This window comes from Acartia tonsa, chromosome 8 (genome assembly GCF_053477335.1).
Source record: "Acartia tonsa isolate MP-2025a chromosome 8, ASM5347733v1, whole genome shotgun sequence".
NCBI lineage: Eukaryota > Metazoa > Arthropoda > Copepoda > Calanoida > Acartiidae > Acartia > Acartia tonsa.
The window spans coordinates 18,127,394-18,142,468 of NC_137267.1; the positions used below are offsets into that span (position 1 = coordinate 18,127,394).

Genomic DNA, 15,075 nt, shown 5'->3' on the forward strand with positions numbered 1-15,075 from the left:
CCCCCCTTTCACCTTATTTTTAATTTATTTAGATAACTGGGAGGTTGGAGGTCCTCTTGTTGGTTCAGGGGACCACCAGTTAAATAGTTCCTCGTAATATTAACATATTTATGTATTTTTAAGTCATTTAAATATTTAAATTTTATAATTACTTCACAATAACATTATAACTGTATGTTTATTTGGCTTGTACTTGCAGATATTTAAAATAAAAACGAAACTTTTCTGTTACATAATTTAGCAGCTTTAGTTGTTAGAATTGTTCTATCGTCTTCAAACCTGGAGCGGTGACTTATGTTACATTTAAGCATAGCTACTCTACAATCGTTATCTGAAAGTCTGTAGTACATTCTTATTTTGTTGATTTTTACCCTTAATTGAAGCCAAACATTTTCATGAAGCAAGCGTCAAATTTAGAATTCTAAATTGTAAAAAAATGTTGAATCCTGTGGCAATTAGGCACAATGCACTAAGGAAAGTACCTCGTTAGTCTCTTGAGGTGTGCTTATATAGATGTTCTCATACTTTTTTTTTCTAAAGTTCATGTTTCAGATTACTTCAAAGTATGATAAGTGATTTTTGACGGATTGGTATAAAAATGCTTTTAATCATACTTTCTAAGACCTATACATCAACCAGGCTTTTAACTTTAATTCATGTTGGGCGATCACTTCCGCTTATGTTTGTCATTATTGCAAGATGACATAAAAGCAGTAGACAAAAATTGACCAAATTGAAATGAAATAAAAGGGTAATATAATACAAATATGAGTCAGAGAGAGAGACGGGACAATGGGCTGTTAAATACACTAGTTTTCTTATTCGTTAGCTTAACAACTTTGGGGACTTGATGGGAAGTGCGTTTTGATTGGTTGCTTCATTAAGTTGAGTGTTTAAATGTTTCAACCACTAATTTTAATATACAGAAGGGATAATTTTGTATATTATCATTGGGGATGAACATAAATTTATCGGCCATTGTCTTATCCCATAAGATCCCTGAATATAAATACAAGAGATAAAATATTTTTTTTCTCTCATTGTATCCTTACAGCTCGTGAATTTAATGTAATTGATTTCATATTGATTTTTTTGTAGACTTCATGTGTGTAATTTTATTACATTTAATTTTACTGTTGCCAATTTTATTTTATTAATAGTGTAGTTACTCTATAATTATTAATAGCATGCTCTTACTCAAACATATTTTTTGACCAAAGAAACCCCCACTCCAAGCTTATATCTTAGAAGAAAAAAATTAAATTTACACAAAAAAAGGCATGAAATTTTTTTTTTATTATTATTAAAAAGTCGTAGTTTTTGCTTCTAACGGACGTTAATATTCTTGGTCTGATTAAACCAGCAGCATTTGGCGTTTGCCAATAATCATCATATGCTTGAATATTTCACGGTGTTTTTGCAATGCTGTTTAAAGATGTTTGTACATGAATAACTTTTCTACATAGTGGTTTCGTATAGATTTAATCTATAATACAAAGTAGAATCGATCGGGTTTTCTTTACAGGGTAGCTTTTCATAGGTCCCGGGAAGGTTTATAACTATTTTCTTGTGGGGTGGGACAACCCTAACCCCCCTAAAAAATGAAAATACCCCCCCCCCCCAAAAAAAAAAAAGTTTTTCTTTTTAAAACTTAAAATTAAAATAGTAAGGTGGAGTACCCCCCCCCAAAAAAAAAAAAAAAAAAAATTCCCGCCCCCAAAGGAAATTTTCTTTTTACATTACGAAAATTTGGTTTTATCAAACCTCTTGAGGCGAAGCCGCTAGTTGTTAATAAAGTCATGTTAAAAACAATTCCAAATCTAAATGATTATTCTTGCAAAAGTTATAAATCGTAGCAAATATTCAATCATTACCTAAAAGCTCTTTGACTTAAACACGATTATGTTTCAGCTGTATATATAGGTGTTATATATAGGTCACTATATATTTGTTAATGTTTGTTTGTCAAATTGTTAGATTTGTTTAGATTAAGCTATCATTAATTCAAAGATTTAAAAAGAATATTTTCGTATTCGTTTGCAATTTTTTCTGTGATGCCATCACTGATTTTTTAGCGGTATTATGGGTTAAATAAATTTATTGTTCATTGTGCTATTAAAATCTTAGACATGGTTACTTTTTTGGCATTACTGATTCTAATCATATTACATATTTAAAACCCGATAGTCTTTTTATTTCAATCAGTGCGTCTGAAGGCATTTGATAGTGCTTTGGATCTTAATATTTGTTTTCGAAGATTTTCTGTAACTTTCCTTGTCTGTCCGTCCACCCGCCTGACTTTAATTTTTAATTGTAAACCTATTTTGTTTTTGTTTACAGAGAAGCTACTAAAAGCTAGGGGCAAAGTCATTATAAGCAAATGGTATCATTATAAAATATTGTTTTTTTTTTAGTAGCGCATCTGCTTAATGATTAGGGCATTTACTTACGTTCATCTGTAAATAAACATTACACAATTTGTCGACTTCTTTCCTCATATTATTTCTTAGTTAGATATTCAGCGGGAGAAAGTGGTTTTAGCGGTAGTGTCGGTTAAACCGATGTTCTACATTGTAAGCCATCTATTAACGTTCTAATCCTTCTTTCGATCAAAACGATCAATTTTGGATTACATTTTGCTTTACTAACAATTATTTAATTTCAGGATGGTATTGTGAACTGGTTGGGTAACGAGATGGTTGAGTCTGGACTAGATCTGGACCAGATGGACATGGCTGGCAACACACCTCTGCATCTGGCCGCCAGGTATGAATGTATTGAATATAGTTCTTTCATGACAATTCCTTTTAAGGGGCATTTCGTCGTATTTTCACAGAAGAATTTCTCTTATTTCTAGCACCAAACCTAACCTAACTCTAACCTATCAAAAGATACTGTGAAAATACGACGAAACGTCCCTTAAAGGGCCTTGTCACGAAAGGGACTATATCCAATGTTTTTCTATCAGTACTCGTCTAGTTTAGGAATCGGAACATAATTTAGATTTCTTTGGTTTTATTTTAGTGGAGGCTTATTTTGATTTTTTCCATATAAAACCTCCTTTCATAGATGATTTGTTAAAAGGGAAATCAATATTTTTTTACTATTTTTTTGTTGTTGTGCATCTTAAAATCATATATTTTCTTCAAAAATTACTTTGAATGGCTTTAGTCATACCTGCTTGGTTTATTACTTCTTTATTAAATTTGTTTTTATAAATAATATGAAGTTTTATATTATTTATTTAGCGAATAACATTTTTCATAAGGTTAAAACAATTTCAGAAAAGCATTTTATTTTTTAACTAATTTTTTCTACTAAATAATGAAACATCATAAAACAGTTGAGGAACAACAAAACAAATCAGTTTTTGACACATTTCTGTAGAAAAAAACGCACTAAAACAATATAACCATACATTAGTTTTGTTTGTTTAAACCTCCAGTTTTATGGAAAAAAGTTATGTTAAAATAAAAAGATTGCTGTATGTTTTTACAAAGCATCTTAAAATCCTCAACTTTTTCATTTTTAATATGGAAAAATGGGTTTGATGAATTGTAGGATAGAACATCAAATATTATAGAATACTTCGGTGCTTCTCAAATTGCCTATCAAGCGCAGAACCATTGTTTGATAAATACATTGAATAAAATAAAGCGTGGCGGGTTAGTTTTTTAATGGCTAACCTCTGTGGGGTACCCTAGGGAAACCACCAAAACTTCATATTTCTTAAAAGCAGGCGGGAAAATCACTTTTTCGTATTGAATTCTAGGCTTCTTTAGCGGACACACACATACTAATTGATAGTATAGCACATATATGTAACACCTAATTCTAAAAATCAGTGATTGTGTAAAAACGTAGAAATATTGTTGTTTACCGAAGAAGTGTAAAAATATCAAGATCATATGCACACATAGTAGCGTGGCATAAAGTAAAGCTTCCATGGCAGCAAATAAATATTAATTTAATGACTTGTTCATTAGCTTGAGATTTTGTTTAAAGAAGAAAATAGATGACAAGGTCCAGTAACAAAGTACAAAAATAAAATGTTTTTATTATAGAGAAACACTGAAAAGTCAGTGTTCAAGTTTTGTATAGAGTGGTTGGCCAATAATCTTTTTGCAATTTTTTAAAATCCCTTTTATATACAGAAATTATAATCCAACCATTTAATTAAAGTGAGGCCAGCATATTGTATATCGGGCTTGTAGACGGACTGACATTGCGTGTTATAGAGTAGTTGAACTACCTAAATGTAATCTCTACATTGATAGACATTTTAACTATATTGACGCACGGTTGATTTTAAAAAGCCCTAAATATAGAGAAGCTGCGCTACTTAAATTTGCATATATAAGGTTGCAAATATCGTGTGATGTCCAAAGTATAATGCCTACAATTATCCTACAATAAAAAGAATACAGTGGTGTTCAGGCACATAAACCAACAAAAAAACACCACTAAAAGTAGCTGGGTGTATGTGTGTAAATTTATAAGTATAGCTGTATGTTCCTAGCCCAAGCGGGGGAGACCACTTTTCACCTGCCATCAAATTGCTTTAAATTCTTTTGTAGGTCCTTGGCTGTGTTTATGTTCGAGACGCTATTAGCTGATTTTAAAGTCTGTGGGCAGAGTTACATATAGCTCATGTCCCCTCTATTCTTTTACATTTAATGTATGGGCATGGAGAAAATCAGTGGACTAAAGTATTTTCTCTTTATTTTATTTGTATAAGGGTGGGGGGGAGTTGTCTACAAAAAAAATTTGGCTAAATTTTTAAATTGTTTGTATTGTATAAACACACATGTAAAAAAGAATTGGTAAAATATAGGAAGCTACAGAGCTACCTTTGTTTTCTTATAAACTATTTTATGGGTCTACAAATTAACAAATTTTTGACAAGGGGAAACAATCAGATATCTAAAGAGATAAGACAATGGCCAATGAATTGTTTTACATCTCCAATGATAGTACTCAAAATTGCCCCTTCTGTAGAATATAATTGAAAAATTTGGACATAACTTAATGAACATCCCAATCATAATTCATTAAAGTCCCCAAAATTTATAAAAACCAACGAATGAGAAACATTATTATAGTTTGGGGACTAGTGTATAATGTAGATTACAATTAGTGGTTAAAGCACTCAACTTAATGAACAAACCAATCAAATTCCTAAGTCCCCAAAGTTGTTATGGTCATTTTGTTCGTTTTTGTCCAAATGATATTTCTCAGTTATACATGAGAAAGGCTTCTGAAATTTCCTAAGCAATAATGAACTTTATAACACACTTTGTCCGTCTGTCTGTCTTGTAAATTTGTATCACCTCCTCCCTTACTAACATGCATGGCAAAGAATTGAGGTGTACGCATGAAAATTGTGTATGTGAAGCAATTCAAAGAAATCTAACAACACTTCTTTTGTCTTTCCGCCATTTCTGAGGTCTTTTAATAATTGATATTTAGTGTAAATTTATGATTTTAAAAGGCTCCTATTGTTATGTAATTTATGTTGAGAAATAAGTTTAGAAGTTGGTGTTAATAATTCTTCCTTCATATTGTTAGTTACGTAGCTTCTCTATAGGTGTGTCTTGTTAATATATCCTAATATAAAGTGGTAAGGTTTATTGTCTCAAGATTTCAGAAAAATCTGATACTATCCAAGGAGTCTTAGGGTGTTTCTCCTGAATTTACCTGCTTGACCTTCGCAAGAGGCTTGGGATCAAGCAACTAGTAATAACATTTAGTAACAAATTTTAGAAATAAAAAAAAAATATGTCAGCTACGCGTAGCTGACATCGTAGCTACGACCACTTTTATTCTATACCAAATAGTCGACTTTATAATGTAAAATTTAATACAGTATGTTTATAAATATGTCAACTGTTACAACCAGGGCTCGACAGCCGCGTGTAAGCCTCAAATTATAGCGTTAAAAAGAGGGATTACTATTTTTGGGTTAGTTTTTTAAATTACGCTGATTTTTGAAATTGTTAAACGGTTAATTTTCCTGAGGCTTACAGGTGGCTGAGGCGCGGGTGCTGGGCCATAATTATAAATTTATTTAAGCCATTTAGTCAACAAACAAGGTTATTTTCTAGAACGAGTAATCATTTTATTTTATCTACATCCATTTATGGTCATAATCCATAATATTTACAAAGTTTGCGTCAAAATTGCAATGTTTTGTAAACATTATTTTGTCTGGTAATTTTATTTAACAAGAACAACTCCATCCAAATTAAGACTTGTGGGAAGCCTAGTCGAGAACAGAAAAACCCTGCACTTCCTATTTTGAAATAAATTCAAGTTAAGAAGTGGGTACCTTTTATGTTTTACTTTAGGTTAGGTTTTACTGGGTACAGGGTAACCTGACAGGGTCAGTGCTCCGCAGGGAAAAAATACTCCCCCTTTATTTTCAATCTGTTTCAAACTGGCACTTAGAGGGAAAGCACCTAACTGTGATTATGAATAATCAACGAACATACTCTACTGCATTGAAGAGTAGATTTGCTTCTAAAAAAAAAATATGTGTGCAAAATGAGTTTGTTTACATAAATTTCAAGGATAATTGAAAATCAGAACTTTGGACTAAAATTCGGATATTTCATTTTGGTTAATTTTTGGGCGTTTCAAATGGATTAATTAATAGTTGGGTCTTACACTTATAAATTATCATGTACTCCAATAAAGTGATAATTGTAGCTTACTAAAATAACGATATCCCCCATCCCTTCCCCTCTAACTGGATGAACGAACTGAACAATTAGGGATGTCCATCTTAGCAACCTAAACGTATGTTATATCCTTTGGTTTTAAGTTCATTTGGCTTTTGTTTTTCAACCTATAAAATGTAAAAAATAACACATTACATAATAAGACTCGGATTCCCATAAAGCTGTCCAAAAAGTGAACAAATTTGAAGCGCTAATAAGATAACAAAAGGTTTTTGAGTGGGAGGAGCAGGGAACATGGAACAAAAAAAAGTTGGCTTTTAAAACCACCACAATTTTGGTTATGGTACATATACTCATTGATAAAGATGAAATTGGAAGAAATATTTAATTGGAGTTTAAATTAAAAATATACTTAAATATTTATAAATACGCTCTCTTATTCGATGGCTGAAAAAAATTAAAAGGCAGTGTACAAACTTTTTATTTATAATTTACATCTACAGGAGAGACAAATTTTTGAACAATTACTGAAATATACAAAACAAAAATGACCTCTGTCTTATTCTTATCCTGCATTTGTTGCATGATTTAAATGACTAAAAAGGGAAAAAGACAAATCTAATTTTCACGAGGAAAATGGGAAATAAGGGTCTATGATCACCAATTGGGTTGTTCTCTAAAAGTCTTTTGTAAACTAGTAAACTTTCTCTCACAAAAAAGAAACAAAATGCCAAAACCATACTTTTTTGTGAAAAAATAGCATCAATGTAAAAACTTCCTTAAAGAGGATTTAACCATAAATGGTCAAGACTTGTTTGTGTAAATAGAAGAGAGTTGTCATGTTGTAGGTTGCTTAGCTCTTGTTGACAGGGATCTAAAGGGATAAGACAATAGTCGATAAAATGATGTACATCTCCAATGATGTTACACAAAATTAGATTCTGTAGATTAACATTAATGGCAGAAACGTTTAAACACTCAACTTAATAAAATTAACCAATCAAAATTCACTTAAGTCCTTAAAGTTGTTAAACAAACGAATAAGAAAACGTTATTATACAAAATAAATTTCAGACACTGACATTTAATGATATGTTTTTAATGCCAACTTTTGATGATCTAAAAGTAATAAGAAGCATTTAAAGTAAAATAAATAAGTTAAAAATGTTTTGACAGTATTAAGGGGGAATAATTAATAGATTTTTAACTAAGATTTTTAAATATTCCTAACTAAATGTGACTTAATCAGTAGTTCTATTTAGAAATTTTAAAGATACCCATTTTTCTAATTAAAATATGTTTTCAGATCTGGTAGAACTAAAGCTGGATCAACTCTGCTTAGTCTTGGAGCCTCTGTCAATATGAAGGTAAAAACTTTGTTTTAAAAAACTTCTGTGTGCATGTGTGTGTAGCCATTGTTTCTTAGTGTTTGAACCTAATTAGTCATGGTGTAGGTAGAGACACCTTTTTAAAGTCACTAGGGCTATCAAGCTCCACGCTCAAGTACAAGTACTTGATCCGCTGTCTTAAGGGAGCTACTCTTTATATATTACATTACTACTGTCTTGCTCAACAGTAAACTTTTTATTATATAATACCTGATTAAAAGGATTAATAAATGAACTTTCAAAATGTATTTTTTTCAGTTATTGTATTAAATTGAATTTTTATTGTTTTAATTACTTAAACTAGCCTATAAAGACCATATTCCCAGGGAGGGAGGGAGGGGCCATTTGACTGTAAATTACATTGGTACCCAAAGTTTTATAACCATGTTATCCTCTATGTTGGCGAAGACAATAGGGTACTCTTTGTTGAATTTTGATAAGTTGTTTCCAAACTTGTAGCATACAAACTTATCAACTAATGATTTTAATCGACAGACAGGGTAATTTTGTTTATCATCATTGTGGTATGTATATCATTTTTTGACAACTGTCTTATCCCTTAAGATCCCTGCCAATTTCCTGAACATTTTTTATATTTTTAATTTTGCAGACGTGTTGGTTTAAATTACCAAAATTATGATTGTGAGTAAATATCAAATTTCTCAATTTGTGTTAAGTGGAAAATTTGTCAATTTATCTTGTCAAGAGCAGACTATTTACTTCTTATAACTTTATCATTGTTTGTTTTTCATTAAAATTACATTTTCCTCCGCAAAAAAAAAATAGTTTGAAATGTAATTTTGTCTGTTTTTCCCAAATCGGCCCATGGAAAGAAAACGAAGTAGCGGGTTTTGTTATATTTTCACATTAGCTTTTGACAGGTTGTTTTAGATTAGCTGAATATTGAAGATTACCTAGCAGGGTTAGAGCACCTTGCAAGAGCTAGAAAAGCAACTGTGAAAATACGACGAAATCCGTTTTCTTTCCATGATCCGAGTAATCTTATTAACATATCTTTTTGATTTTATCAAAGAATGTAAGTACATTTTTGACTGAAAAATGCAGAAACAAAAAATAACTATTAAAACTTTTTGAATTCTTGAATGTTTTAACTCCAACTTGTCCTTAAGTACCAGCAGATCCCTAGGAAGTAGACAAAAAGACACGAAGTCTAGAGAATATAAATGCACTTCAATTTTTGTGTTCAGCAAATCATTTTAGCAAACAAGTAATTGAATTATTTGCAATTTTGTTGTTGTCTTCTGAGTACTGTGCAAATAAATATTATTTAGTGCTAAATAGACAACTAGAGGCGTTGCCCCTTGCCTCTAAGGGCTTTAGGGATAATATATAAGTTTTAAGCTGTTTGCCAGATTTTTTGCTTCAGACAGACAGGCCTAATGCTATTAAGAATACATTAATATGATAATGTTTGCAACTTCGAAATAATTCAAAATCAGGATACCTTTGTCCTTTATATAAGAATTTAAAAGAGAATATTTAGTATCTAATAATAGAACAATTGCAAGAAGATAAAAAGATAGTTAAAAATCTCATTAGTAAAGTTTTTTGATATATGCAGGGGCGTCCAAGCTTTTTTTTTTTTGGGGGGGGGGTAAAATGGCGCGCAAAGCGCCCCGGGGGTAAAATTTGCTTGGGGGGCGGGGGGGGGGGTAATTACCCCCCCTGAAATCTGTTGGCAGGGGTAAATTTAGTTTACCCCCCCCAAAATTTACCCCCGGGGTAAAATTTTTGGGGGGGTAATTTAAATTTTATTAAATATATAGTATTAAAAATGTGCGCGAAGCGCGCAAAATTTTTTTTATTAAAGATTTTTTATTTTGGGGGGGTATTTACCTCCAAATGGGGGGGGGGGGTAATCGCCCCATTACCCCCAACCCTTGGACGTCTATGGATATATGAGTAAGTTTTTGTGTCTTAATAGTTATTTATCGCATCGTATTATAGACAGCTACTAACGGGGCTTACAAAACTGATATTTGTTCATATTAATAGTCATATAAAATTGTCAGTAATACGATGGTACATATAATTTTTCGGAATGGTTGAAAATCGGTTCTAATTCAGCGATAATTAATACTTTGATAACAAATTTTTTAAGAAATATTTAACTTCAAATGTAATATCTATTTTATTTGGTAAAACTTCGATGTTAGGATATCGACGATCTTTTATTAGAACTAAAACTTTTTAAAAATCTGCCAATAAAAGAATTTAGAAAAGTTTTACACTCCTTTTAGCCAACAGAAATCTATTTCTATGGTAGAGACAGGAAGTAAATACCATAATGGTGACACAAATTACAGAAAAAATTCCAAAATAATTTTTTGGTCTCTTATATCCAAGGAAGGAAGGGAAAATGGATTGTTTATTACACTAGTCCCCAAAGTTTTATAATAACGTTTTTTTATTTGTTGGCTTAACAACTTTGTTGAGTTTTGTTGAAATATGATTGTTTTTTTCATAAGTGTAGTATCCAAACATTTCAATTATTAATTTTAATCTACAGAAGAAGGGATAACTTTGTGTATCATCATTGACGATAAACATCAATATTTCGATAATCGTCTTATCCCTTTGGATCCCTGCTTATTTCAATATAGGAGTCTTTTAGAAACTACAATATATACAACACAGAATCTTTTTTTCAGTAAAATTATATCCACTTTAAACATGCTCTACTTTTGTGGTATCCGCCTTGGTTAAATGGCAGACACCCGAGTTCAAATGACTACGGCAGTGCGAACAGACGTGGACACATATATTATAGAGAAGCTACGCTTCTCTAGCAATCACTAAATAATAAACAGAGTCTATTCAGGTGTTACTTTATTCAGGGTCTAAGGTTTACTAAAGTTATATACAACAAACAATAATACACAGATTGGAATAAATAATCCTAAAGCAGAATCAATATAAATACATATACAATAATCAGATTGGGCAATAATGATCCCCCATCCCTGGAAAGGGTGGGGGAACCAAACAATACAGCTTAACCATAATAAGGCTGTCAAAATCTATCATTAATTTTAAAGCATAGGGAGGGGTCAGGCTGACCCCTTCCCCAGTACTCGGGGGAGGGCCCTCGGCCCTTCTCCGAACCAAGGTCGGGGTTGCCATAGAACATGGCTCACGGCTGCCGAATACCACAACTCTCCCCTCGGAAGGCTGGGAGAGGTTTCCCTGCCAGACTTCCGACAGTGGTTGAGGCCTTCGGCCCGCTCATTAGGGGCTATTATGTACAAGAGATAATGATTTAATGGAATCCTAGTGGTGATTTTCAGGGCTGATGGGCCCCCAACGTGGGGTAGAAGGTAGAGGCTGGCTTTTGTTGGGCACGTAGCTCGGCGCCAGCGGGTGTCAGGTTGGCATGTGGCGCAGCCGCTGCTGGACCGGTCAGCAACGGGGCATTCTGGTTGGTGTTGGCAGCGGCTGGGGCACTGGCTACCAGGTTGACTGTCTGGGCGACAGCCTGGCCTCCCGAGGGGCCGCGGGGCTTTCCAGAGTGTGGCCCAGGCCTGCCTGGGCGGTCATTCCCACTATCGGCTGATTTCATGGATACCATCTCCTTGGCTGCTTCCCGGCCAATAGGAATGGCATCCCAGTCCACTGAAAAGTCCCGGGACTTGGCATGGGTGAGCCTGGCCCTGGCCAAGGCCTTACGATACAAGGTTGGGTGATACAGGAATACTTGTGACATCGCGTTCAGGGCGGCTCGTACACCTCCTTGTGCAGCTGCCAGGGAAATGATGGTTAAGTCTCCCAGCAGCTTGAGAATCAACAGTAACAGACACAGTATGGCTGCGCCATCTCCCCACTCGTGAATAGCCTGTCTGAACCCAGCCCAGACATCCAGGGTTTCCTCCCCTTCTTCCGCCAGTCGGTCAATATTGTAGGACACGATCCCATGGTCTCCGGTGGCTGAACAGCTGCCTTGCTGGACGCATGAGCCATACGACAGGCCGGTCAGCATGGCGGCCTTATACGCCGGGAACGCTAGTAGCTGCTGCCAGTCATTCAGCTCGGCCTGAGAATACAATCTTCCCGAGCTAAAGTCATCCAAGGGCTCGGTCAGCAGCTGCTTGGGTGTATCCAGCGGTGGCGGCCTCTTCTTAGGTGCAGGAGTTAGCTCTATCCACCCTTCCTCGGCGTGTACAGTTAGGGGGTAGGTGGAGGAGCAGGGAATCTTGGTGGCGTGACCGCTATACACCTTTGTCACGGCATCTACAAATCCTGTGGGCTCCACCAGCACCTTGTTTCAACATTCATTGCTCTCCCTTACCACGTACTTATTACGTTGGCAGGTAAGCTGGAGCAATACATCTCTCCTCAAAATAGAGAACGTGCTCCCCTGGACACGCACCGGATGGGCCAGGTCTAGCTGCTGGAGCTTCCAGCAATTGGCCGCTACTTCTTCTGCTGCTGCGCTTCTCATTCGAGTTTCCAGGGTAAATCCGATGTAACCCGCGTGTATCTGGGCCTGGAGGGGGACATCCACGTCCCTGGCCGATACTCTAGGCAACGCTGCCGTGGCCGGGTCGGCTGCCACGAACAATGCTGGGTGGTTGGTGGCATGGGCCTCAAAGTCGCAGTTCACCATCGAGGTGGGGGTAGTCATGTTGATGAAGAATTGGGCCTGATGGTCAACCAGGAACGCATCCATCACCAGGCTGGGCTGGAGGCTCCGGATCAGCCTCAAGGGGCAATCTCTCCCCAGGTGGTCCCACACATATGTGGCCTCTCCAGTGACACAGGACAGCTCGGACTGGGGACACTCTAGGGTCAGGTGGTCGGACTGGGACTCCACCCGTCCGTTCTCAACTAGGTAGGTCTCTTCCTTGACCAGCAGCCGTCACTCCTGGAGCACTAACTCATTTCGGTACAGCTGGCCTTCAAAATGGACGTCCTCCCCTTCACAACCCACCCCCTCGGGGCTGTTGACCAATGCGCCTACCATATCGAGGGTAAAGAACAGGGGGTGGTTCAGCTGGAACGTCAATGGCTTGGTCTTGCCTGGCAGGGTGTAGACTCGGCTCCGGGCCAGGTCCCGGCACGTTTCTGGGTCAATCTTGGTTGGCCGCATGAGGGTGGGGACCGAGGTCACCTTCAGGTGGCCCCAGACTCCACACCTAAATGTCCACTGGGACACTGTGAGTTGACAGCTATATCCCGTGGTCTCCCGAATCTTAACTTGCTGCAGGACATGTACCTCATGGCCCAAGGGCACCTCCTGGTGTAGCGGCTCCTTGCTACACATCTGCTCTTTGTTGAAGGCGGTGACATGGGTGGGGTTGGCACAGTCCCACCCTACTAAGACATAGCTAGTTGTAGGCCACACAGCTGCTAGCAATAGGCCCCACAGAACCATCCACCAGTGGGAGAATCTGCCAGACAGCCACTGTCCTCGCGCGTGCATCTGGGGATTCTCGGCTCTGGCCACAACTGCTTCCTGGGGCTGGACACTGCTGGACTGCTCCTGGCTAGATATAAATTTCCATTGAGTGTTATCTTTAGACGCCCGGGGCGTCCCGATACCCTCCCCAATGACGGACTGACAGGCGACGGGCGCCTGTCTGGGCGTCGGCTCCCCTAGCCCCAAGGTGGCCCTTCCCTCGTCCATGGCATGCCCAGTGGCATGGGGCTGTAGTGCGTGTGGCACAGGCTCGCCCTGTATTACATCCCTCCCCTGCCCTAGGAACTCAGGTGCATGTGGCACAGGCAAGTCCTGATAACCCCAAATCTCAATCTCCCCAGCCTCTGGTGCGGGGGGCACAGGCAAGGCTGGAGGGTTACAATATTTTGGATACAATGCATTTGTCAATTTTAACTTATCCTGGCTCAGTTGAGGGTGGTAGACAGCTGGACTCTCTCTGCTGGCAGGGGGCTCTAGATGAGGGACAGCTGGACTCTCCCTGCTGGCTGGGGGCTCTGGATGATGGATAGCTGGACTCTCCCTGCTGGCTGGGGGCGCTGGCTGACTGGGGGTGACGGATGTCACCCCTCCCTCTGGGGCTGCAGGCTCGTTCCAGGGTCCAGGTATCTCGGTGGCGGCGACGGTTGTCGCCCCAGGCACCAGTGTGGGGGCGCTGGATAGCACCCCCCAGTCTTCACAGGTGGCGTCGGCGGTTGCCGCCCCAGACATCAGCTTGGGGGTGCGGGATCGCACCTCTCATCCTTCCTATACATCGACTCAGACGCGCTGGCTAGCGCCTCTCGCCTCTCCCGCTCGACGGCCGCCAGGGCCTCCCCGTACATCATCTCGGTGGCGCGGTAGCAGCGGCCTGGAATCTTGGAGGCGTCGTCTGGTGCAACCTTCCCCATCTGGTGGAGTCCCGGAGCCAAGGCGCCAATCTCCATTGGCTCCGACTCATCGTACTGGGGCAACTGGACGCTGGCCGATCCCGTGAGCCCGTCGGTGGCGTCCACTAGGCACACACCCTCCTTCAGCTGCTTGGTGATCATGGTCACGGTGAACATGGCTCGCCTCGTGTACTCAGGTACCGAGGCGATCTCATGTCCCATCATCACGCGTTTCACATTGGCATTGCGGATGCCGCGGTTAAGTTCATCGATGAGTAACTCCAGGTCTTCGTGGCTGTAGGCCTCCCTGTACAGCGCACACTTGGTGGATATGTAGGCTTGTATGGGCTCCGTCGAGTGTTGCCTGTAGTCTCTGAAGGCTTGCTTCAGGGTCTGAGACTCATAGGCTGGACGAAATAACAAATCACACTCGGCCTTGACTTGTTCGTAGGTCAAGGCTTGGCCTGCCTCTCCAAACAGATGAGAGGCCATCTCTGCCGCTTGCCCCGCCAGGGATAGTAAAAGGGCGTTGCGGCGGTTCAGTGTGTCATGCAAATCTTTTTTTTTTTCTAAAAATATCTCTGTTGTATGCTATAGAGTAGCTCCTCTCCTGTGTGTGTGTGTGTGCGTGAAATCTCCTTTCCTTGCAACGCGCCTACGCGCCATCAGATTGCGCACACAGG

At 38.4% G+C, this 15,075-nt stretch overlaps 1 protein-coding gene across 1 annotated transcript in view; it reads left to right on the plus strand.

Moving 5' to 3' along the window:
• Nucleotides 1–15,075, plus strand: part of LOC145326154 (uncharacterized) — a 190,465-nt gene that overhangs the window by 125,692 nt on the left and 49,698 nt on the right. The window contains exons 10-11 of the mRNA XM_080169300.1: nt 2,666–2,766; nt 7,987–8,047. Coding sequence (XP_080025426.1) covers nt 2,666–2,766; nt 7,987–8,047 — 162 coding nt within the window. The remainder of the gene's footprint in view (nt 1–2,665; nt 2,767–7,986; nt 8,048–15,075) is intronic.